The sequence below is a fragment of the Salvelinus namaycush genome, chromosome 1 (assembly GCF_016432855.1).
Source record: "Salvelinus namaycush isolate Seneca chromosome 1, SaNama_1.0, whole genome shotgun sequence".
Lineage (NCBI taxonomy): Eukaryota > Metazoa > Chordata > Actinopteri > Salmoniformes > Salmonidae > Salvelinus > Salvelinus namaycush.
This window is the reverse complement of record NC_052307.1, coordinates 38892444-38919713: the sequence shown is the minus strand read 5'-3', so window position 1 is coordinate 38919713 and position 27270 is coordinate 38892444. Positions and strand designations below refer to the sequence as shown.

At 40.2% G+C, this 27270-nt stretch overlaps 1 protein-coding gene across 1 annotated transcript in view; it reads right to left on the bottom strand.

Annotated features, from left to right (window-relative positions):
- The window catches only part of LOC120051593 (collagen alpha-1(XXVII) chain B-like), a 203848-nt gene that overhangs the window by 66307 nt on the left and 110271 nt on the right, over window positions 1-27270 (bottom strand). Inside the window, exons 16-19 of the mRNA XM_038998511.1 lie at window positions 26450-26494; window positions 23321-23374; window positions 22526-22570; window positions 17161-17214 (exon numbers count right to left, since the gene is read on the bottom strand). Coding sequence (XP_038854439.1) covers window positions 17161-17214; window positions 22526-22570; window positions 23321-23374; window positions 26450-26494 — 198 coding nt within the window. The remainder of the gene's footprint in view (window positions 1-17160; window positions 17215-22525; window positions 22571-23320; window positions 23375-26449; window positions 26495-27270) is intronic.

The window sequence follows — 27270 nt, the reverse complement described above, 5'->3', positions numbered from 1 at the left end:
TAGGTAAAAACATTTTAATTGAACCAGACATTGTAGAGTCTTCAGATGACAGTGATGGGAAGAAACGGCGATCAACAGTGTTGTTGTCACCATTTGCATTAATAGTTATAGCCTAATGTTTGCTAGCTAGCTAACATTGAACCTAGTTGGTTAGCTTTAGCTTAAGCTACCTGGAGATTCATGCATGGTGTATGGTAGTATGGGTTGGGATTATGGGTCCACTATGCAAGTAACCATTTAACTGTAATGTTTACACTTCCTGCATCCTGTGCATGTGACAAATAAACATAGATTTGATTTGCTATAGCGTGTGTTTACCAGAGATGGTAATGTGAAGAACAACATGACCTGCATCAAAGTCTGATTAGGATATAGGCCAAGGACTAGATAAAGGGTATTTTTACCACTACTTTTTGCTACTACCTTCAACACTTTTACTCTTAATATTTGGATGTTTACTACACTACCTTACTCAGTGAATTTAGCACATGGCCTCACACGTGAATCCTTAAAGAGATGGGTGGGGCTAAGGCTTAAGAGGGTGTGAACTATGCTGCATGGGTGTAGACAAAGAGGTGCTCTCTAGTAGGTGTACCAAAACATCCACAGGCCATTTTCTAGTCTCTACTTTCATGTAAATAAAGAAAAATGTAATGTTGCTACATATGACCGAATCAAGATGGTGGATCACATACAGTACCAGTCAAAAGTTTGGACACACCTACTCATTCAAAGGTTTTTATTTATTTTGACTATTTTCTACATTTTAGAATAGTAGTGAAGACATCAACACTATGAAATAACACATATGTAATCATGTAGTAGCATAAAAAATGTATAAACAAATCAAAATATATTTTCCTTGATGACAGCTTTGCACAATCTTGGCATTCTCTCAACCAGCTTCACCTGGAATGCTTTTCCAACAGTCTGGAAGGAGTTCCCACATACTGTATGCTGAGCATTTGTTGACTACTTTTCCTTCACTCTTTAGTCCAACTCATCCCAAACCATCTCATTGGGTTGAGGTCAGGTGATTGTGGAGGCCAGGTCATCTGATGCAGCACTCCATCACTCTCCTTCTTGGTCAAATAGCCCTTACACAGACTGGAGGTGTGTTGGATCATTGTCCAGTTGGAAACAAATGATAGTCCCACTAAGCGCAAACCAGATGGGATGGCGTATCGCTGCAGAATGCTTTGGTAACCATGCTGGTTAAGTGTGCCTTGAATTCTAAATAAATCACTGACTGTGTCACCAGCAAAGCACCCCCACACCATCACACCTCCTCTTCCATGCTTCACGGTGGGAACCACACATGCGGAGATCATCTGTTCACCTACTCTGCGTCTCACAAAGACACGACAGTTGAAACCAAAGATCTCAAATTTGGACTCATCAGACCAAAGAACAGATTTCCACTGGTCTAATGTCCATTGCTCATGTTTCTTGGCCCAAGCAAGTCTCTTCTTCTTACAGTTGATGTTGAGATGTGTCTGTTACTTGAACTCTGTGAAGCATTTATTTGGGCTGCAATCTGAGGTGCAGTTAACTCTGCTGCAGAGGATAAGTTCATTAGAGGTAACTCTGGGTCTTCCTTCCTATGGCGGTCCTCATGAGAGCCAGTTTCATCATAGCACTTGAGGGTTTTTGCAATTGCACTTGAAGAAACTTTCAAAGTTCTTGAAATGTTCCTCATTGACAGACCTTCATGTCTTAAAGTAATGACAGAACTTTTGACTGGTACTGTATATATGGCGCCAGACCAGGTTTTCCATAATGAAAAATGTGGCACCTGACATTTGACCTGTAGCATTTTAATTTACCAGACATTTGAGAAATTTACTGGGTGCTTAACCTGATTAGGGCGTCCACCCACAGTGCTCAGAATGACAGAAATCACATTTAGATTATAGTAATTCATCTTAATAGAACATGCAAGTCGAGGATGCCACAAAGTCCGTCCTTCAGATGCGCACTTTGAAGATGTTAGAATAACAGTCCACATTTAAATTTCCTCAGCCAACAAGACGAGTAACAGACAGCAAAATCACTAGCCTATGTCAATCTACTGTCCCCGATAGTAGAAAAGTTTACCTATTCTATTAGTCAGCTTGTCGAGAAAAATTGCCTATTTCAAACAGACTCTGGGACAGTTGTGGGACAATAGATCCCAAATTCATACAACTAAAAGCAATGAGTCTGATGCCTAAGATTAGGACATTTAGCTTAAATGTGGATAAACTATTAGGCCTATTTCTTCACATTATAAGTGCAGCAATGCACAAAAGACGGTATGCTAATGTTTTTTCATAGTACAATTAGCGGGAAAGAAAGTGTGTAGACCAATAAGTGTGTAGACCAATAAGCATGGGTCAAATGTTTTTCCATCGACTGGTTTTCCATCAAGAATAGGCTAAAAAGCATTATTTCGCAACGGGATTTTTTTCTTCTTATCCTGAACAATTGGCCTGTGTGCCAGTTTTATTTATTGGCTTTTCAATTTTTTTATCTGTCTAAAGCCGGCTATTACCTGCTAACGGAAACCATGCACCAGACAAGTGACCGGGAACATTTTAACTTATTGAATATTTGAGAATTGGATGGATAACCCATTAAGCCGTCCACCCACACAGCCAGTGCCATCAATATATTAGGGATATTGGCCAAATGATATGGCATCCACTGTATGACTTTATTAAGGTAACATCAAAAGTAAGTCAAGGCAATGACTCCCAAAGGGGCGCAGTGGTCTAAGGCACTGCATCTCAGTGCATCACTACAGACCCTGGTTTGATCCTGGGCTGTATCACAACCGTCCGTGATCGGGAGTCCCATAGAGAGGCGCACAATTGGCCAAGCGTCGTCCGGGGTAGGCCGTCATTGTAAATAAGAATGTGTTCTTAACTGACTTGCCTAGTTAAATAAATAAAAAATTTATAGGGAAAATATGAAAAACTTACTTTGGCCAAAGAAAATGGCCCAACATATTGAAACAAAACACTTGCAAACTGGTTTAAACCTTCACAAATGTCACGTATACTCCCTCTCCGGTGCTCGAGGTCGTCAGGCTGCTCATTATTACGCACACCTGTCACCATCGTTACTCGCACAAGTGCATCATCAGACTCACCTGGACTCAATAACCTGTCTGATTACCTTCCCTATAAATGTCACTCCCTTTGGTTCTTTCCCTAGGCGTTATTGTTTCTGTTCCGTTGTTTCATGTCTGTACGCTACTCATGTTTCTTGTTCCTTGTGTTATTTATTATTAAAAGCCACTCCCTGAACTTGCTTCCCGACTCCCAGCGTATACTTTACAACAAAGAAGTTTTGAACAGGCTATATTTCAGTAATTACCAAGAAAGGCTACTGCCTACCGTACCCAACAAATGACAGCAATAGGCTAATTATATTTATTTTACAGCAGGCCTACTTAACTATCTTAAACTAAATACGGAAAACACAATTCAAAACACAGATCAAACTTAATTTAGCGAACGGAAATGTCTCAACAGAATGAAACAAAACAGGTTCTGCATAGGCTATTTAAAGAACTGGTTTAGATTTTTTTTTAAATAGGCTTAAAATAATATCAATGATATACAATATAATCATGATAAAACAAATTACTATAAATACGAAAACCTTTATAAATTTAAGTTCCAAAATTGCATCCTACCTGAAGAGAGTTGCGCATGTGGCCATCATGTAAATGATGTAAACTGCATGAAATGTGTTTATGAAAAGCCAATTTTTTCCCCACATCCTGCTAAAAATGTTCCCCCATTGTATGGAAGTCCTAAAAACGCGTCTGCTCAACGGTAAGCTAGAAAAATGTGATTATAGATGCATGTAATGCGTTACTGTCTGTAGGGCAGAACTTGAAAAAGACCTACCAAATTCTGGTGACCCTAAGCAACTGACCCAAAAGCACCAGCTAAATTAAACTATTCGACCACAAATAACAAAATTCAAACAAATACAAATCTCTAATCAAAATGCATACACTAATCATTGGCAAAAACAAAGAAGAAGAAAGACTATGTAAGCACTGTGGGTTGGGTGAAGTACAGAATGAGCCGCACTTCCTAGTCCACTGCCCAAAATGTAATTAAAGAGTTGCAGGATTTTTGGAACTGCCTGTTTAGGAGAAAATCTGCATTTTGTTAAAAGAAAATGTAGAGACGGTAGATCTTGCTGCAGATTATGTCCAGTTCTGTCGTAATATAAGAGAGACAATAGCTTCAGCCATGTCATACACATGAACCCTTGTATATTAAATGTGTCAATTGTTGCTGTTTGTTTACTTTTTTCACAAATGATTTTACAAGCATAATTTTTTGTTATTGATATATTTTATTATTTTTGCTCAAACATATTGTTAATTTATGTGATACTTCATATACTGTACATTCCTCTGGCAACAGTGGCAACCACCCATTCATGCCAATAAGGCATTTATTGAATTGAGAGAGAGGAGGGGGGGGGGGGCTTTTTCGAAAAGGGGAGATAGATGTTACGGAGAGGTGTTACAGACCAATTTTAAAGTGTGGTCTTCCGGAACCCTCCACCCTCCTCTCCTCTTCTAACTTCACTATGAAGGAGAGGTTATTCAGCCAACTGGAACTTGCCCTCTCCTCGGTTGGAAAGACACATGGTGTTGGAGAGGTCCGCAGAGGTCAGCCAATCACAATATCACTATACAGCTGCCACTCAAGGAGATCTCAGGGTCAAACTAAGAGAGCAAATGTATCTGTATGAAGGACCGCATGTCTCCATGTCAAACTAGGATATTGTGTGGATAGAGTGGGATTAGATCTAAGGAATTGCTTTGGTGAAGATATTATTCCCCTTTTGACCCTTCTGAAGTACAGTATCCGCTTCGTTGCTTGGAGGGGAAAGTTCCCCCTACTGGCCTACAGACAGCATGTCCATCAGTGAGCTGATTTTCCCAGTCGTCCCCAATTCAGCTACTGAGAAGTGCATGGGAGTGCATACTGCTCTAGAAATAGCCTACAATACCTATAAACATACTTGGCATGTGAGTACTCAGTAACACTTCATTACAGTGTTATAACCAATGTTCCCTCAAAATGTTTCATCACTGAGCAAATTTCAAGTCTGCTGAGCGCAAACTTGATCGTTGCAAATGAAAATTCTGTGCAACTTCCAGTGCATTTACTGTGAACACAGGCTGTACCCACATTAAGCTAGTTTTAGCAATGGTCAATTAGGCGACTGTGGCTATTTGATCATAATGTAGGCCTACCAGTGGCCTACCATCAAAAACAATGGAGAAAATGCATCCCATAACACTTTAACATGAAAATAGCTGTTTTGTCGTTCAGCGTACAGTAGCAGCCAATGTGTGGTTTTCAATGTAGGTCTACATTCCATGAGACTTTTGAAAAGAACATGCAGGGCTTGACATTAACCTGTTTATACACTTATACACTTCAGACGGAGGTGACTGAAAATGTTGTGTTGTTTGACGCAAGAAACCACTTTACAAAATATAATGCATCATTATTCCCATAGCACTATTAACAGAGAATCAGACAAATTATGCTACCCGTAGCTTATTCAAGCCTGTCTCAAAATACAACACTGCCCCTTTAAGACAAAAAAGCTCTTTATCTGACTTGCTTTTCAAAGATGTCTAGAAGTGCAAACATTTTTTAATCTTGTAGGAAGCAATCCCTCCCCCATTGTTGACTACAAATGATCTATAACTGGGCTAATAACTCACTAACTAGCAAAGGATATGAACACATGTACAAATGTGCACACATCGCTACATGTAGCTCTCACTTTGATCTCAAAACAAGCGCATCTACTCACGACCGCTGATGCTGTAAAAACAGTCCAGTTCAAAGTGAATGGCACAGATCCATATATGGCAATGGTCTATTTGCATATAGGCCTACTGCAGCTCTGATTGGTTATGGTGCACCGGTCTATGTAGAGAACGTGCCTGAGTCGTGCCTGTCAATGCAATATATATGCCTTTGTTATATGTTATATACTGCCTGTTTGGCCCTGTCCGGGGGTGTCTCCCGACCCCTCCTGTCTCAGCCTCCAGTATTTATGCTGCAGTAGTTTGTGTCGGGGGGCTAGGGTCAGTCCATTATCTGGAGTATTTCTCCTGTCTTATCTGGTGTCCTGTGTGAATTTAAGTAATTCTCTCTCGTTCTCTCTTTTTCATTCTCTCTTTCTCTCTTTCTTTCTCTCTCTCGGAGGACCTGAGCCCAAGGACCATGCCTCAGGACTACCTGGCCCGATGACTCCTTGCTGTCCCTAGTCCACCTGGCCGTGCTGCTGCTCCAGTTTCAACTGTTCTGCCTGCGTCTATGGAACCCTGACCTGTTCCAGACCTGCTGTTTTCAACTCTCTAGAGACAGCAGGAGCGGTAGAGATACTCTGAATGATCGGCTATGAAAAGCCAACTGACATTTACTTCTGAGGTGCTGACCTGTTGCACCCTCTACAACCACTGTGATTATAATTATTTGACCCTGCTGGTCATCTATGAACATTTGAACATCTTGGCCATGTTCTGTTATAATCTCCACCCGGCACAGCCAGAAGAGGACTGGCCACCCCTCACAGCCTGGTTCCTCTCTAGGTTTCTTCCTAGGTTCTGGCCTTTCTAGGGAGTTTTTCCTAGCCACCGTGCTTCTACACCTGCATTGCTTGCTGTTTGGGGTTTTAGGCTGGGTTTCTGTACAGCACTTTGTGACATCAGCTGATATAAGAAGGGCTTTATAAATACATTTGATTGATTGAATATAATCCTACTCCGATGCGTTCTGCCTACAAAATCTCTTGTATAGTTAGTTTTGCATACTAAGTCTTGCACAGTTCATTTTGTTTTGGTATGTTGCATTGAAAGTGGATTATACTGCGTTGATTCGATCACAATTCCCACAGTAAAGGTAAACGTTGATAGTGTTACGAACGGGGAAAACTCTATAATGTTGACTGAAGTTCAAACTCATGCTTCTCTGCCCGCACTGATATTTCTTCTAAGTGGCAGTCCCTGGGGAGCTAGACAGAACATTAGATATAACATATGTAATTACGCTGTAACAAGTATTGTAATTAATTTTAATAATTCATAGTTACACTAAACTAACAACATGAAACTGGTGGTAATTGCAGTCTGTAATTACAGAAATGTAACAACGAATGCTTGTTCAAGTTCCCGATAGCAACCGAATGCACATTTATTTCAGTCTGCACGAACCACATTGATGATACCCAGGCACCGGTCGACCTTTCGTTTGAAATGCGTTGAAGCTTATGAGCGCTATTGCAAAAACGAGGGGTTTAAATAGTTAAATAATTGAATGCTACATTTGACCTTGAAAGCAACTGTAGCAAAGGATGGCAGGGCTTGACAACGGGTGAATTACTTTATTAAGCATCAAAAAAACATTTTTAACACATTAATAAAAAGTTATGGCTCTTAATAAACAGTTATTCATAAAATTGTGAGATAGTCATTCAGCGCTGGCCAAATTGTGAGCCCATTAAGCTTGGTTGAATAATGGTTAATAAATGCACAAAATGGTCGTAAGACAACCTCTTATTTCATCATGTAACCTTGCAAGGGTTTCACGATTGACGAACATTCTCACTTTTGGATGGGATGCATTATTTATTAATTAAACTGTCCAGTGTTTACCGATTTCGATTAAATATTACTTATAATTACTTAAAATATGAGTGAAATAGTTTTCCTTCCATTTTTTTCATTAACTTCTCTGGGATATGTGGGACGCTAACGTCCCACTTGGCCAAAAGCCAGTAAAAATGCAGAGCGCCAAATTCAAATAAATTACTATAAAAATCAAACTTTCATGAAATCACACATGAAAGATACCAAATTAAAGCTAAACTTGTTGTGAATCCAGCCAACATGTCAGAATTCAAATAGGCTTTACGAGGAAAGCACACCAAACGATTATGTTAGGTCAGAGCCAAGTCACAGAAATACACAGCCATTTTTCCAGCCAAAGAGAGGAGTAACAAAAAGCAGAAATAGAGATAAAATTAATCACTAACCTTTGATGATCTTCATCAGATGACACTCATAGGACTTCATGTTACACAATACATGTATGTTTTGTTCGGTAAAGTTCATATTTATATCCAAAAATCTGAGTTTAGGCGGGATGCTACTGTCTCACTTGGCCAAAAGCCAGAGAAAATGCAGAGCGCCAAATTCAAATAAATTACTATAAAAATCTAACTTTCATTAAATCACACATGAAAGACACCAAATTAAAGATACACTGGTTGTGAATCCAGCCAACATGTCAGAATTCAAATGGGCTTTTCGGCGAAAGCAAACGATGCTATTATCTGAGTATAGCAACAGAGTAAAGAAAGAGAGAGAAGCATATTTCAACCCTGCAGGCGCAACACAAAACGCAGAAATAAAAATATAATTATTGCCTTACCTTTGACGAGCTTCTGTTGTTGGCACGCCAATATGTCCCATAAACATCACAAATGGTCCTTTTGTTCGATTAATTCCGTCGATATGTATCCAAAATGTCCATTTATTTGGTGCGTTTGATCCAGAAAATCAAACGCGACTACAAAATATCTCAAAAGTTACCTGTAAACTTTGCCAAAACATTTCAAACTACTTTTGTAATACAACTTTAGGTATTTTTTTACGTAAATAATTGATAAAATTGAAGACGGGATGATCTGTGTTCAATACAGGATTAAAACAAACTGTAGCTAGTGACCCTAGTGACCCTAGTTCAAGATGGCCGTACTTCTTCATTACACAAAGGTAAAAACCTCAACCAATTTCTAAAGACTGTTGACATCCAGTGGAAGCGGTAGGAACTGCAAGAAGGTCAATTAGAAATCTGGATTCCCAATGAAACTCCATTGAAAAGAGAGTGACCTCAAAAAAATATATAGCTGAATGGTTTGTCCTCGGGGTTTCGCCTACTAAATAAGTTCTGTTATACTCACAGACATGATTCAAACAGTTTTAGAAACTTCAGAGTGTTTTCCATCCAAATATACTAATGATATGCATATCTTATCTTCTGGGGATGAGTAGCTGGCAGTTGAATTTGGGTATGCTTTTCATCCAAACGTGAAAATGCTGCCCCCTATCCTAGAGAAGTTAAGTATGTTACCCCAACAACAGAATGGTGTGGGCATATATAGGTCATAAAAAATATTCACGCAAGTAGACCACTGATTGGCCAGTTCATCCTCCTCTTGATCGCTGATTGGCCAGCTCATCCTCCTCGGGGAGATGACGACATGTTCTATGAGGAAATACAAAGCATTTGTTTGAGGTGGGGTTTTTGAAGTGTTTTTTTTTTCTCCAATTTATACTTTGGCCACAAATACCAGTACAGATGTCGGATTTTAATATGACCCATTTCGTCACAGATTGATTGATGAGGTTTTGATGTTTGTGTGCTGTGCCTTTTTTTCTCTACACATAGTGTTGTGTGTTCCTTCCAAACAACACAACTTTAGTTTCATCTGTCCACAGAATATTTTGCCAGTAGCGCTGTGGAACATCCAGGTGCTCTTTTGCAAACTTTTTTGGACAGCAATGGCTTCTTCCATGGTGTCCTCCCATGAACACCATTCTTGTTTAGTGTTTTACGTATTGTAGACTTGTCATCAGAAATGTTAGCATCTTCCAGAGATTTCCATAAGTCTTTAGCTGACACTCTAGGATTCTTCTTAACCTCATTGAGCATTATGCGCTGTGCTCTTGCAGTCATCTTTGCAGGACGGCCACTCCTAGGGAGAGTAGCAACAGTGCTGAAATTTCTCCATTTATAGACAATTTGATTTACCGTGGACTGATTTTTAGAGATACTTTTGTAACCCTTTCTAGCTTTATGCAAGGCAGCAATTCTTTAATCTTAGGTCTTCTGAGATCTCTTTTGTTCGAGGCATGGTTCACATCAGGCAATGTTTCTTGTGAAATGCAAACTCAAATTTTGTGAGTGTTTTTTATGGGGCAGGGCAGCTCTAACCAAAATCTCCAATCTCGTCTCATTGATTCGACTCCAGGTTAGTTGACTCCTGACTCCAATGAGCTTTTGGAGAAGTCATTAGACTAGGGGTTCACATACTTTTTCTAACCTACACTGTGAATGTTTAAATGATGTATTCAATATAGACAAGAAAAATACAATAATTTGTGTGCTATTAGTTTAAGCACACTATGTTTGTCTATTGTTGTGACTTAGATGAAGATCAAATTTTATGTCAAATTTATGCAGAAATCCAGGTAATTCCAAAGGGTTCACATACTTTTTCTTGCCACTGCATCTGACACGAATAACAAGTAACAGAATCAATTTCCTCAGTACCTATTAATGAATGAAGTTGACACCGACCAGAATAATTATCCAATGGTATAAGGTCCTCCTCTTGTATATTGCTTGGTCCATCATTTTGAACATGACAGGTAAGCTTGCATGCAAGATATCATACAGGCTACGATTTTTTGACATTGTTTAATGTTTACTGACTGTTTAAGAATGATTAATAGCCAGAATAGTGGTGTTTCAATGTAAAGCTAATATTGCATTAGAGCTGTTCATATATATATATTTTTTCTAATGAGTAGGCTTGCTTTGTGATTAATTCATACAACTATCACAACCGAGCATATTATTAAATTACACCAATGTTCAAGATAACATGGTTGTATATTAATTGAAAACTAATATTGAAATGTGATATGATGTAATCTAAATAGATTATGCCTAGGCTACTGTATCCTAATGTAAGCTACATGCATTGGCTATAAAACAAATACTGGCATGTGATAAAGGATAACATAATTATATAAATGCATATCAAACAGGAATATATGTTCAATGAAATGAATACAGTATTGTCATATTATTGATACCTTTCTCTCTCCTTGCCGGGGATTAGACAGATGAACTGTAATCACCGGATGCCCAAGCCCCAAAAAGAAACGTGAAGACATCAACACTAAAAGTTCAAATGTTTATTGGTTTTCCTGTGTCTGTGTATGAGTCCTTAAAACACAGTCCATTGTACAAAATAAGTCATTTCCAAGTGAGGGATATAAAGGAGATTAACCTCCAACATTCATAAATTGTTCAGTACATGAGGGCAAATTTAGTCTTGACACCCATATGTTTTTTTTATAGACAGGACAGGAGTTTACAGGTTTTTGTTCCAGCCCTTGACTAAAAGCATAATTCAACATATTTTTGTCTATATTGAAGACTTGCACACCGTGCAATCCGCTGGGACAGAAATCACGTCTGTATTTTAGAATGAGCTTTACAATGTCCTGACAAATCTGCATTATAAAAAATAACATGGGTGAATCCATTTCTAATTTCAGTGCTGGTTCAAGTCGCTGAAGCCACAATTACCTTTATTAATGTGCAATCGTTTTGTTAACAGTTTTGTATATTTTTAGGCTTGGTATAGTTGTTTAGAGTAAAAGTAGAATAACTTAGCCTGTAATTTGAACTAGTAACACCAACCCCGATGGTGCAACACAATAGGGGATGAGAAAGTGGCAAGAGAAAGTTAGCTAACGTTAACTAGGTAAACAGACACTGCATGCAGGTAGCTAGCACAATAGACTCATCACCAGAATTCACAAATAACTTGGCTGGCTAAACAGAACACAGTTGGTTGTATTTCCTACGTTTTTTTTTATCAGATGTTGTTAAAATGTCTTACTTCCAAACGAGTCGAGCAGGAGTGTTTTCTCCTGGCAAGCCACATTTTTAACATTTATTTAACCTTATTTAACTAGGCAAGTCAGGCAAGAACAAATTCTTATTTTACAATGATGGCCTACTCTGGCCAAACCCGGACGACACTGGGCCAATTGTGCGCCACCCTATGGGACTCCCAATCACGGCCGGATGTGATGCAGCCTGGATTTGAACCAGGGACTGCAGTGACGCCTCTTGCACTGAGATGCAGTGCAAGAGGCGTCACTCGATGCAGTGCCTTAGACTGCTGCGCCACTCGCCAATGCAATGGAGTAAAATGTGATTACAGTCACTCAACAGTTGAATGAAAAATTCATATGACAATCATTTGTTGAACATTTTAACATAATTTGCTGAATAAATAAAAGTTATACCTACATTTCGCAAAGTTATTACTTATTCTTCAGGAATATGTTATCCCAAGCGGGGACTTCTGTCCGACATTAATTATGATTATTATAATATTTTTTTCGCTGCACCGCTAAGTGTTATGGGATAGCTTCCCCGACTAAGGATACATGGGATTGGGACATGCCAATTTTGACATCCTGCCTAGAAATCCTGCCTCAAAAGGAAGCATCCTTATTATCGCCAGCTAATGTCTCGTTAAACCATCAATACGCACTAAATTCACCCGCACAGCTGATCTCAAGTGCAACCATTATTGATCACCTCATTATCGCTCCCTAAAAGATGATGCCGGTGTCCTGCTTGCAAGTCTTTCAAGATATGTTCGCCCTCTGGTTGGTATTGTCATCTCAACTTATGTCATAGCCTAATGGAGACCAATATATATCTTGTGTTATTAAGATATATAAAATGATGGTTGTTGATGTGTATGGCTGCATTTCAGATAAATGTTTGTACATTTGAATGTTGCAGTAATAGGACCTAGGCCTAGTATTTGAGCGAGCGAGAGAGAACATTATTTTGATAGCAAGCCCTGATCCCAATTGACTGCCCTCACATGGAGAGAAAGAGAACTGCTCATTTTCAGCCACTCACGAGGCTGATCTGAATTTCCTGATGGATCACGCAAATTCTCTGCGAAAAAAGAGTGATCAAGTTAGGATCCGACATCCGTATAGGACTAGTCAACAACATTATTTGGATATGAGTTAACAGAATAAGAACTTTTAAAAGTGAGATTTTCACTGGGAAGTTAGTTTAAGGCAACACGTCAAGATCTGCCCATCTGCGCAATGCGCTCGAAATAACAACAACCTCGAACATGCCCACAATTTGTGTTTACACAGACTCCTAGTGACAGTGTGCAAAGAACCGGGATCAATAAGAAGGTAATGTGCAAAATCCAGACATAAGAGATTGCTGCGAAATAAGCAAAGTGTGGTAGAGACAAAAACGTACAACCAGGAGAGGTAGGTTTTCCATGCATTTTTTTTTGCTTTTTGTATACTTGTGGTAACTCACCTATGAGTAGTTCCTTTTCGATGTAAACACTAGCTAGTTTATTAATGTTAGCAAGCACCATTATTAGTATAATGCTAGCTGTGTACCATAACAACTAGGTAGCTAGGCCTAGCAATAGGCCTAAACCCTAAATGATAGAAATCATGATAATAATGATAGCAGACATATTGGAGGAAGGATTCTATACCGTCTCTGATTATAGCTAGCTAGTAGGCTAATTGTTGTGTATTTGCTAAATTGTCATACGTTATTTTTCTCCACCACAGATCTCCATAAGGTCTCAGAGTCCAGAAAGAAACAGATGAAGACAGATCTTTGTCGATTTCCTAGCCTATACACGTGCTAGCCTAGACATGTGCACTATCGTCTAGGATCAATGGTTCTTCAGAGGTCACAAAAGGGTTCTTTACTCTTTTAATGATAATTGAAATGTAGGGGAGGCGGTTTATTCAAATATTTGGGTGTGTGGTTTGCACACAGCTCTTTTTGTTCTTTATAGAAGCATTCTGCATAAAGGTTCTATAAAATAACCATAAAAAAGGGTTCTATATAGACCCAAAAAGGGTTGTAACCAAAGCCGAACCGTTTTTGAATATGTAACCTGTTATATAAAAGTGATAATGCCCTCGAAGCCGGTGTATGGAGGATATTTTGGCACGGTTTGCCGGCCCTTGACGGACAATATACCCTCCAAACATTGGCTTCTCTGGCATTATCACTTAAGTACCCCTCAAGATACACAGGATTTAGCTCGTTAAAATTAAGTGTAACAACTAGTAATTATATTTGACTTATACAGATAGTACTCTGTGGTGTACTAGTGGGTTTATCTTCCCACTTGGATGGTAAAGGAGACTCAGGTTGTCATAATGGGAAACATATACATTAACTATAAGTCATTTTTAAATGTATAATCTGGGATGACACCCGTATGGTAGACCCCAGTCAGAGAGGTTGACGTATATCTGATCTGTTTTTGTAATCTCAACCAAATTAACCCAGATTATACACTTTTGGGGTTAACTTCCTAGCAACAATGTGGAGATTTTAAAGAGTGTACATTTACGGGTTGGTAATTAGAGCATAGTGAGCCTTCAACCTTTCTAATCTTGGACACCCAGTGCAACTGTCCACAAGAGATTACAACCTTGTGAAAGTTGTTACTGAATCGGATGCTGAGAGTAGAAACAAAACACTAAATTGGTGAATTTAGTGGAAACTTGCCCACATGTAAAAAGCATGGTAACACGCATTTGTTGTACAACTCTGTAATTATCGACTGTAACAATCACAAGTTACATGCTGTTTTTATAGTGTAACTATGAATTATTACGTTTAACTACAATACTTATAGTGTAATTACACATGTTATAGTTATAGTGTAATTACACATTATTACATTTTAATAAGGACCCCTTAAAATGTAGTGTTACCAGGTACTCTATGTCTCTAAGCATGTCAATGAATGAGCATACGTATGAATGTGCAATGATCCAGATATCACTGAGTCCACAGAAAGCCAAGTTAACAAACAGATCACCGACCATTTCGAGTCCCACCGTACCTTCTCTACTATGCAATCTGGTTTCCGAGCTGGTCATGGGTGCACCTCAGCCACGCTCAAGGTCCTAAATGATATCATAACCGCCATAGATAAAAGACAGTACTGTGCAGACGTTTTCATCGACCTGGCCAAGGCTTTCGACTCTGTCAATCACCGCATTCTTATCGGCAGACTCAATAGCCTTGGTTTCTCAAATTACTGCCTCACCTGGTTCACCAACTACTTCTCAGACAGAGTTCAGTGTGTCAAATCGGAGGGCCTGTTGTCAAGACCTCTGGCAGTCTCTATGGGGATGCCACAGGGTTCAATTCTCGGGCCTACTCTTTCTCTGTATATACCAATGATGTCACTCTTGCTGCTGGTGATTCTCTGATCCACCTCTACGCAGACAACACCATTCTGTATACATCTGGCCCTTCCTTGGACACTGTGTTAACAAACCTCCAAACGAGCTTCAATGCCATTCAACACTCCTTCCATGGCCTCCAACTGCTCTTAAATGCTAGTAAAACTAAATGCATGCTATTCAACCGATTGCTGCCCGAACCTGCCCACCCGCCTAGCATCACTACTCTGGACGGTTCTGACTTAGAATATGTGGACAACTACAAATACCTAGGTGTCTGGTTAGACTGCAAACTCTCCTTCCAGACACACATTAAGCATCTCCAATCCAAAAATTAAATCTAGAACCGGCTTCCAATTCCGCAACAAAGCCTCCTTCACTCATGCTGCCAAACATACCCTCGTAAAACTGACTATCCTACCGATCCTCGACTTTGGCGATGTCATTTACAAAATAACCTCCAACACTACTCAGCAAATTGGATGTAGTCTATCACAGTGCCATCCATTTTGTCACCAAAGCCCCATATACTACCCACTCCTGCGACCTGTATGCTCTCGTGGGCTGGCCCTCGCTACATATTCGTTGCCAAACCCACTGGCTCCAGGTCATCTAGTCTATGCTAGGTAAAGCCCCGCCTTATCTCAGCTCACTGGTCTCCATAGCAACACCCACCCATAGCAAGCGCTCCAGCAGGTATATTTCACTGGTCATCCCCAAAGCCAACACCTCCTCTGGCCGCCTTTCCTTCCAGTTCTCTGCTGCCAATGACTGGAACAAATTGCAAAAATCACTTAAGCTGGAGACTTATATCTCCCTCACTAATTTTAAACATCAGCTGTCAGAGCAGCTTACCAATCACTGTACCTGTACACAGCCCATCTGTAAATAGCACACCCAACTACCCCATATTCTTTCTTTTTTTTGCTCTTTCGCACCCCAGTATCTCTACTTGCACATCATCATCTGCACATCTATCACTCCAGTGTTAATGCTAAATTGTAATTATTTCGCCACTATGGCCTATTTATTGCCTTACCTCCCTAACCTTACTACATTTGTACACACTGTACATAGATTTTTCTATTGTGTTTTTGACTGTACGTTTGTTTATCCCATGTGTAACTCTGTGTTGTTGTTTTTGTCGCACTGCTTTGCTTTATCTTGGCCAGGTCGCCGTTGTAAATGAGAACTTTGTTCTCAACTGGCCTACCTGGTTAAATAAAGGTGAAATAAAACATTTAAAAATGTAAAAAGTCCAGAGCTCCTTCATGGTGTGGAGGGCTGTGGTATAAATTATCAAAGACCAAACAGTGAATGGCTTGTGGCACATAACTATGTAACTCACGGTAACACTTAATAACTAACTATGTAACAAAGTCTCAGACTGGAATCCTTATCCGCTCAGGACTCAGGAGTAGAAATCTTCAGGTCTTACTTCCAGAAAGAAACAAGTAAGTAGTAATCAAATGCAGTGCGAGGTCTACATATTTTCAATTCATCAAGTGTGACTTATGTTTAGCATGTCTTTCACCATACACATGTTGTGTGTGTGTGCGTGTGTGTGTGCATGTGTTTAGTTAAAGACTGCCTGGAAGCAAACAGCCATGGTGTGCAGTTTCACTACTTCAGTGCACTCATGAAGTGATCAAGTACTCTTAACTGCTGTACTGAAATTATGTAAATCAGTCATTCAAATTCTGTAAATAGATTGTTTCTGTTGTTGTGCTAATCCTTGAATCCAAACAAAGATATTAAATCAAGTAGACCTATGACTGTATAAAAACAACAAGAGAAACCTTCAAAAAGACATGCTGAACCTAAAATAGCATTTATTTTCTCTTTGATTGAGCCTGCCTGAAGTGCCAGATGGGCAGTCATTGCACTTTCGGGACTATTCCAGTTGGTCCATTGTGCCAGGCAGACTCTATCAAGTGCAGCTTAAGTATTTGAAAGAAACAATATAAGCTGTTATTTGAACCCAGGTCTGGAGTGATGGACAAGGGTGTTCAAGGGGACAGGGGGAGACCTGCTGTTTCACTTACTGGGTTTCCGTCTGGTCCTGGTGGTCCCCGCTCGCCAAAGTCCCCGGGAAACCCCTGAGTAGACAAACACAGAGAGAGGAGAGAACAGACATGTTATCACTCTGTATAGTACAGGGGTAGCACAGAGCTCTTACACACTATGGGAGAAACATAGAAACACAACAGTCTACAATGCAGCAGGCAACCAAATAGCAGCAATAGAAATAGAATGTACTAGACCATAATTGACATGGCCAACCATTACATACCGTTATTTTCCCAAACCCAGAGTTGACCGTGAGAAAATGTTCTTGGAATATTAGGCTTCCGAGTATCAATCACATTGGTGTGCCTATTATCCACAAAGCTACAGTATTCCATAAAGTGCACTATCGTGTTTTATGTTGCTTAACATTCAGTTCAACACAGCAGCAGATAAAAACACCGTGATGATGATCATAATTATACTCATAGTGGGTGTTTGTTAATGCATGATTAACACATTTCCCACTGTTTTGTTACTGTACATATTGACAAAATACACTGAACAAAAATATGAACACAGCATGTAAAGTGTTGGTACCATGTTTCGTGAGCTGAAATAAAAGACCCCGAAATTTCCATACGCACAAAAAGATGATTTCTCTCAAATTTTGAGCACAAATTTGTTTCCATTTCTGTGAGTGTGCATTGCTTCTTTCCCAAGAAAATCCATCCACCTGACAGGTGTGGCATATAAAGAAGCTGATTAAACAGCAGGATAATTACACAGGTGCATCTTGTGATGGGGACAATAAAAGGCCACTCTAAAAATGCAGTTTTGTCACACAACACAATGCCACAGATGTCTCAAGTATTGAGGGAGCATGCAATTGTCCACCAGAGCTGTTGGCAGATAATGAAATGTTCATTTCTCTACCATAAGCCACCTCCAATGTCGTTTTAGAGAATTTGGCAGTACGTCCAACTGGCCTCACAACCTCAGACCACGTGTATGGCGTTGTGTGGGCAAGTGGTTTGCTGATGTCGACTTTGTGAACAGAGTGCCCAATGGTTGCAGTGGAGTTACTGGCAGGCATAAGCTATGGACACTAACACAATTGCATTTTATCAATGACAATTTGAATGCACAGAGATATCGTGACGAGATCCTGAGGCCCATTGTCGTGCCATTCATCCGCTGCCATCACCTCATGTTTCAGCATGATAATGCACAGCCCCATGTCTCAAGGATCTGTACACAATTCCTGGAAGCTGAAAATGTCCCAGAACTTCCATGGCCTGCATACCCACCAGACATGTCACCCATTGAGCATGTTTGGGATGCTCTGGATCGACGTGTACGACAGCGTGTTCCATTTCCCGCCAATATCTAGCAACTTCGCACAGCCATTGAAGAGGAGTGGGACAACATTCCACAGGCCACAATCAACAGCCTGATCAACTCTATGTGAAGGAGATGTGTTGCGCTGCATGAGGCAAATGATGATCACATCAGATACTGACTGGTTTTCTGATCCACACCCCTACCTTTTTTTTAAGGTATTTGTGACCAACAGATGCATATCTGTATTCCCAGTCATGTGAAATCCATAGATTAGGGCCTAATTTACTTATTTCAATTGACTGATTTCCTTATACGAACTGTAGGTCAGTAAAATCTTTAAAATTGTTGCATGTTGCATTTATATTTTTGTTCAGTATACATTCACATTCTCAAAACACAAATTCTTATCACCACTAGTCCCATGTTTCTCCACACTGCAGTTTTGTATGAACCAAACACAAAGTCAGCACTCAGTTAGCAAACTCCATCCCCTTTCGTAGAGGTTCGCGGAATAAAACCCCAAGCAAGCAACAATTCAAGCTGCACCCTGCAAACAAGCTCCTTGGTCTCTTCATTGCTAGTAGACTTCGTGCGGCGGCATGACATTCCATGGCTGAGTGTTTGGGAGGGCTCCATGCTGCGCTGAGCCTCGCTGGCAGGAGCCCTAACCAGCCTGGGGGCTGACTGGCCTGGCTCTGGATCTGCTGACTGGGCTCTTCCCTTTCCTCCTCCCGCCTCCAACTGTTCCATTATAGAATCAGAGAACAAGAGCCGTGATGCTCCGATAGGCTAGACTAAGGCTCTGGGAGGCTGAGGGTTCTGCTAGGCCACACGCTCAACGTGTGCTGCTTGTCCCGTTGCCAAGGTCAACAACAACCTGCTACTGCTTCAGCTTCGGTGTTCACCTTTCTCCACACACAGGAGACAAGCGCTGTAGTTAGTGTATGTACTGTCTGCATGATGAATGGCACTATTAGTAGAGGTCTTCTAGCCCCACAGAGTGGGATGGAAAATGTAACATTAGATGAAGCTATGGAGATCTTACAGGCAGTTCTATTATATGACATATTATTCAGATATATAGTCGAAATGTTTCTGTGGCAGGCAATCTTGAGTAAAGCATTAGTCAAAGATCTGGGGGAAAGTAATAAGTTGGTAATTGCTGCAATGTGATGCCATTGAAAATGTGGAAAACTCCACTTCTCTCCAAAACTCCAATAGTACACTCTTAAAAAAAAGTTGCTATCAAGAGCTTAAAAGGGTTCTTTAGCTTTCCCCATTTGGATAAGCCTTTAAAGAACCATTTTTGGTACCATGTAAAATCCTTTCCACAGAGGGTTCTCCCTGTAACCAAAAAGGGTTCTACCTGGAACTAAAAAGCGGTTTCTTATGGAGACAGCCAAAGAATCGTTTGGAACTCTTTTTTCTACGAGTGTACTGGTGTAAACAAAAACATATGACTCCTCAGCTCTTGCATTGTTTTTAACTCAAAGGTGTTACTTGAAAGATTGTAGGTAGTATGACCTCTGCTGCAAGGTAATGCATCTGATTCCACATTCGATGAACTGTCATATGCAAGGTGCCACTGAACTTCCGCTAGTTACTGAGAAAAGATGTTCAGAGGACTGAATGTAAAGAGGCAAAACTAGCTACTGAAGATGAGAAGGAGAAGGAGAAAGGCTGGTATGGCACCACAGAGACAAACACACCGAGATGCCATCGTCAAATGCAGAAGCAGCACTCTCCTCAACATCTATTGCTGTTCTGTGCCAGCTTTAATTCTTGTTTCAATGACCATCATCAGTTTAATAAACCACTTCATCATGTACCATTGTGAAGCTATGCTTGGAAAAATATCTCTATTACATAAGTCATTGGGAACATAAGGATTTTCCATGTAAGCACAACTCAATATGTTTATGGGAGAATTGAAAATTCCCATGCAGGCGCCAATGAATATACTTCCCTGGTCTGTGGCTAGCTGCTCTGGAATTCCAAAACCAAAAGTTCCTTCACCACATTGCGCCAATGTAATGGACTTTGTAATAGTCTTTAGATGAACAAAATACAAAACACAGATATGCTCTGTGAACTACCCTTTGAATGAATGCCATTCAGATCTCAATGATATCAATGTTCAACATTAAATGATTAAATATATAAGTAGAACTTGGTGTTAATCATATGTAATAATATACACTGAACAAAAATATAAACGCAACATGCAACAATTTCTAAGATTTTACTGAGTTACAGTTCATATAAGGAATTCAGTCAATTTAAATCAATTCATTAGGCCCTAAACTATTTCACATGACGGGGAACACAGACATGCATGCATCTATTGGTCACAGATACCTTAAAAAAAAGTAGGGGCATGGATCAGAAAACCAGTCAGTATCTGGTGTGACTACCATTTGCCTCATGAAGTGTGACACATTTCCTTCGCATAGAATTGATCAGGCTGTTGATTGTGTCCTGTGGAATGTTGTCCCACTCCTCTTCAAAGGCTGTGCGAAGTTGCTGGATCTTGGTGGGAACTGGAACACGCTGTCGTACACGTCGATCCAAAGCATCCCAAACATGCTCAATGGTGACATGTCAGGCGAGTAGCAGGCCATGGAAGAACTGGGACATTTTCAGATTCCAGGAATTGTGTACAGATCCTTGCGACATGGGGCAGTGTATTATCATGCTGAAACATGAGGTGATGGTGGCGGATGAATGTCATGACAATGGGCCTCAGGATCTCATCAAGGTATCTCTGTGCATTCACATTTTCAGCAATAAAATGCAATTGTGTTTGTTGTCTGTAGCTTATGCCTGTCCATACCATAACCCCATCATGGGTCACTCTGTTCACAACGTTGACATCAGCAAACTGCTTGCCCACTTGACGCCATGCACGATGTCTGCCTTCTGCACGGTACAGTTGAAACTGGGATTTATCCATGAAGGGCACACTTCTCCAACATGCCAGTGGCTATTGAAGGTTTGCATTTGCCCACTGAAGTCAGTTACAACGTCAAACTGAAGTCAGGTCAAGACTGGTGAGAATGAGCAAGCAGATGCAGTTTCTGAGACAGTTTCTGCAGAAATTCTTTGGTTGTGCAAACCCACAGTTTCATCAGCTGTCCGGATGGCTAGTCTCAGATGACCCTGCAGGTGAAGAAGCCAGATGTGGAGGTCCTGGGCTGATGTGGTTACACATGGTCTGCGGTTGTGAGGCTGGTTGGACGTACTGCCAAATTCTCTAAACCGATGTTCGGAGGCGGCTTAGTGTAGAGAAATTAACATTAAACATTCAACATTCATCTCTAGTATATATTCCTGCAGTCAGCATGCCAATTGTACGCTCCCTCAAAACAGCTGAGGCATTGTGTTGCGTGACAAAACTGCACAATTTAGAGTGACCTTTTATTGTCCCCAGCACAAGGTACACATGTGTAATGATCATGCTGTTTAAACAGCTTCTTGATATGCCACACCTGTCAGGTGGATGGATTATCTTGGCAAAGGAGAAATGTTCACTAACAGGGATGTAAACAAATTTGTGCACAAAATCTGAGAGAAATAGGCTTTTTGTGCGTAGAGAAAATTTGTGGGATCTTTTATTTCAGCTCATTAAATAAGGGTAACTTTACATGTTGCGTTTATATTTTTGTTCAGTGTATAATCACTGGGATATTTGGCAATAGTGTCAATTGGTGCCATAGTTGTACTCCTTCCAACTCTCATCCTATATTTACTAATTATATACTGAATAGACTATGGAAATATACAGACTTATGACTCAAGGGGTAGCCAGCCATCTCCAGAGTGAAAAGACAAATCTTCCCCTCTGGTTGTGTGGAGGTTACCACAACATAAATCCCAGATTTATGGCTAAAGTCAAGGGGGGTCCATACACACTCAGGACTTCCTGTGAATAATAGACATGCCATGCCCACTAAATTACCCTAGACCTACAACTTCTAGGTATCAGAGAATGGAAAAAATAACAGTTGATTTCAAAGTATTGGAATTGTTATAAAAAGGTATTTTGAGAGAAAACTTTACCGGCCTACCCATCTTGCCCTTCTTGCCACGAACACCAGGAATACCCTAAGGAGGTAGAGAAAAAAGGGATGAAAGAAGGAAGGAAGGAAGAAGAGGAAAGGCAGAAGAGAAGAAAGACCAAGAAGAGGAGACAAAATGTAAATAATATTTCATGTTTATTTTACAAGTAGATTATGAATGGTTCTTAAACATAGCCTACTAAAACCAATAAATAATATCAAACATGTCCAAAGAGACTCTCTCTACTATAGACTACAATTTTGCACCACTGGCCTGAGTCCTTCTGGGAATATGAGTCTATGAGTTCTGGTCAGGCTAATCCGAAGCAGCTCTTGCTCCAGCTCCTTAGCATTAGCTCCTGACTATTATCCCAAACAGTAGGGATGGCTGGAATTCCACCAGAGCTTGATCCTGTCCAAATATTGTGAGAAGGGCCTAGGGCTACTCCAGACATCTCTTGGTGGTTTGGTGGAGCGTGCTTACTGGCATTTCATCCAGTGTAAGCACCGTTATTTCACAAACGTTTAAACTCACTATGAGTCAGACCTGACAATCGTGACTGACAACTAATGCCCATAGGAGGGTTTTCAGCTATTGTGCATTTCCCCCCATAGGACTAAGACATGTACAGTAGGGTGTTGTTTGCCTTGCTAATGCATGAAGTAGTAGTAGTAGTAGTAGTAGTAGTAGTTACAAGAGGTAGAAATCATCATTTTCTTGGAATGTAACGCTTTTAGTATCTTTGTCATATTCCTATTTTGAGTACTGTATTAAGAGTTATTCTGGACTACTTACTCTCTCACCATCAGGTCCAGGAAGGCCAAAAAGCCCCGCGATTCCTATGAAACCCTGCAAAGAGAGTTGTGGAATTGGGGCGAGAGGAGGAGGAGGGGGGGGGGGGGGGGGGAGGTGAAGGGAAAGGGGGAGGGGTGAAAAGAGGGTAGAGTTAGAGCATAGGAAAGAAGTGAAGAAAGGGATAGGATGAATGGATTGAAAGGGATTAGGGATGAGGAACAAAGAAAATACACATTAGAATGAAGTGCTATACATCTCTTCTTTGGTATCATCCCATCAGTGTTGCTTTAGTCATTTTGGGGAGTTTCTGTTGGCTCCAGGCAGGTGGCTCTTCATGAAGAACCAAGCCTTGAGGCAAGTGTATATGCCCATGGACTGCATGGTGCTGCCTTCCACGATGTAGTCCAAGGGCACATACCCTCACGTCAGGGATCTCTGATGAGTCCGGTCCAAGGGTGCTGCTCAGGGATGGAGGGTGAGAGAGATGGAGGAATGGAAGGAGGAGAGGGAGGAGAGAGAGGGGGAGAGCAGGGGAACTGAAGAACAACGGGTGATACAAATGTTAAAGGGAAAAAATACATGAACTGGACCATGTTGAGTTTCAGATTAGCTATACAAGCAACAACAACAACACCAGCAACAACAATTTACATTCAGGCAACAAGTGATTCAAGACAGTATTCAACAGAAAGTATTTTCTTGCTAATTGCTTGTACAGTACTTTAAATGTCTTGTTGTACCAACATCACCATAACATCATCACAGAAAACTCTGCAATTGTAATCATACCCAGCTAGCACATTTGGTTCCTTGGAAGTTGTGGAAACATATGTTTTTGGTTTCACATTGGTTGTGGGAATGAAGCCATTTTCTGACCGGGAAACTGAATGTTTTTTAAACAGAAGTGAAAGAAGTGAGAACAGAATTGAAAATTTTGCCTGTTCTGGAAGAAATTAAAAAGTTAAGTTACATGGAGATTCTGAGAACATTTTACTCTGGGATGTTTTATTAACACTCTGAGAAGGGAAGTTATAGTTTTTTTTTTGTTGAATAACTTCCTTAATGTTTCATTAAGACTTTTAATAACCCTACTAGTTTATTTTGGGTTAACTTTTTGGAAGCACAGATGGATATTCATTTCCTTAGGCATTAGTCATGTGAACACATTTATTTTTTTTATTGTGACACAGCATCAGTGAGATTTGAACACATCTGTTCTCTTTCCATGGAATTAATCCACTGCGCCACCAGGATAGAGCTAGCATGCCATATTTAATTGAATTTTTATGTTAATTTGAGTACATTTTGGGTATTTTACCCCCTTTTTCGTGATATCCAATTACGATCTCATCTCATCACTGCAACTCCCCAATGGGTTCGGGAGAGGCGAAGGTCGAATCATGCGTCCTCCGAAACATGACCCGCAAAACTGCGCTTCTTTACACCCGCCCGCTTAACCCGGAAGCCAGCTGCACCAATGTGACGAAGGAAACACCATTCGCTAGTTCTGTCATTGTACTAAAATTCCCACAGAAGAATGTTGTTTCTTAAAATTCTCGGAACAATTTAAGAACATTACTTTAATCAGAACCATGAGGAAACCCGTAGGAAACGTTATGCTGAAGTACTGAAATGCCCACAGAAGAACGTTGTTGTTAAATGTTCTTGGAACTATTTGAGAACATGACTTTAATCAGAACCATGAAGAAACCAGTAGGAAACGTTATGCTGAAGTACTGAAATGCCCACAGAAGAACGTTGTTGTTAAATGTTCTTGGAACTATTTGAGAACATGACTTTAATCAGAACCATGAAGAAACCAGTAGGAAACGTTATGCTGAAGTACTGAAATGCCCACAGAAGAACGTTGTTGTTAAATGTTCTTGGAACTATTTGAGAACATGACTTTAAATAGAACCATGAAGAAACCAGTAGGAAACGTTATGCTGAAGTACTGAAATTCCCACAGAAGAACGTTGTTTCTTAACACTGAACTATTAGCGAGAATTCCCAATGACAAACTAGTTGGAAAACATTCCTAGAACATTACCAACATTGAAATTAAATGTAACCATGTTTGAACTTTGAGGAAACGTTCTGTTAAAGTAATGAAATAACGAGAAAATAAAGTTTTTTTTGTCAAGTTCCTTAAATGTGTTAATAATATTCCAAAGCCAAGCAACTATCCTTCACCATGTCCAGAAAGTTCTGGGAAGATGGTATGCAAAATAACCATAGGACGACTGCGCTCTAACCAAGCTCTAAGAACGTTATGTGCTAGCTGGGTGGTGAGTTAACAGGGCTGTCTTGGACAAATGGCATTTATATCATGTATATTTTTATGTGACCACTCTGGTTCTATTGATTCATATAACATGCTTTTCACAGTTCATTTAACACAGCAATTGGCAAGAGAGTCTGGAACAAAGTCATCTTCAGAGTGGGGTGTACTTTACTGTAAATACAGAGGAATTGACTGTATGGCATTTATCTTTGTCTGTATACACCTTACTGTGAATCTGACCTGGGTTCAAATAGTATTTGTTTCCGTTCAAATACTTTGAGCATTTAATAATATATGCCATTTAGCACAGACGCTTTTATCCAAAGCCACTTACAGTCATGCGTGCAAACATTGTACATATGGGTGACATCAGCGGGAATCGAACCCACGACCCAGCCTGTCTAGGGTTATTTGATGGATAGGTTTTGCACTTTTTGGACTCAATGAAGTGTAGCTAAATTATTTATAAGAAAACAATGAATACTTAAACCCAGGTCTGCTGTCAATCTGTTACATGGATATGTTGAGCATGCAGGCACTTTGGCTGACAGTGATGCTCTTTGGCCATTGAGAGAAGTCAACATCTTCTAGTGATGACTGTATAGGCAGTGTATTTATACCGTAAGTAAACAGAACATGATAAAAATCTAAACAAACAGGGCTCATTTAGTAAGTAGGTTCATCCTGTATATATCAGTCTATGATTACAAAGATATAACATATCAGAGGGATTGCACTAAAACACTTAAACAGAACAAACAAGACATATCTTGAAAAAAGGATGAACCATTTATAGTACAGTACAGAGATATTACTTTGTTAATGAACATTTGTAGATCACTCACCCGGACTCCTTTAGGCCCCATAATTCCAAAAGGTCCAGGTAAACCCTACAGAAAAAAAGCATACCAAATGACATTAGAAATGCATTTAGATAATGCATTCCCTAATGCATACAACCCTTTAAATGTACAGATGAAAGTGTAAGTGGATTGGACTCAAATTGTGATTAGTGCTTTCACCATAATAACTGAGTGACAATAATTGGTGTTGGCTGAATAATTCCAAGATGTGTTTACCGGCATGCAGATCAGTGGAGTGATAGTCTCCATTATGTAATCTTGAAGATGAGCAGACCTTAATGAACACGGACTCTATTTAGACTGTCTCAACTCCTAAAGGAGACCAAGTGGTCCAGTGATTCACAGTCTACAGATGGAAGGGGGTGCTAAAACCTAATCCATCACTCTGGAGTGTGTATCTAGCTAGGGTGTTACAGCAGTGTGTGCGAGTGTGTGAGTGCCCGCCCGTGTGTGTGAAGTTTGTGTCTATCTGGGGAGTTACAACAGTGACAGAGTTAGAGCACCAAAGGAACAAAGACCCAGGCCTGAACTCTAAGCTAATATAAACATCGTGTAACAAGCCGAGCTGAGAGCTATTTCCCAGCTGCGCGTTTATGTCGGCGGCTTTACAAATGTGCGTTCTGGAGAGGAGGGAGGAAGCATGTTTTACAGTGCAGAGAACCCACATACTACTCAGCAAAGAGGGACTTTATCAAATGATTTTCTCAAGAGGCAGCGCTGAATGGAACTCACAGTGTCAGCTCCTAAAGACTGACGAAAACGTATTTGCATTGAGGGAGCAGCTTACATGAATCACAGTTTAA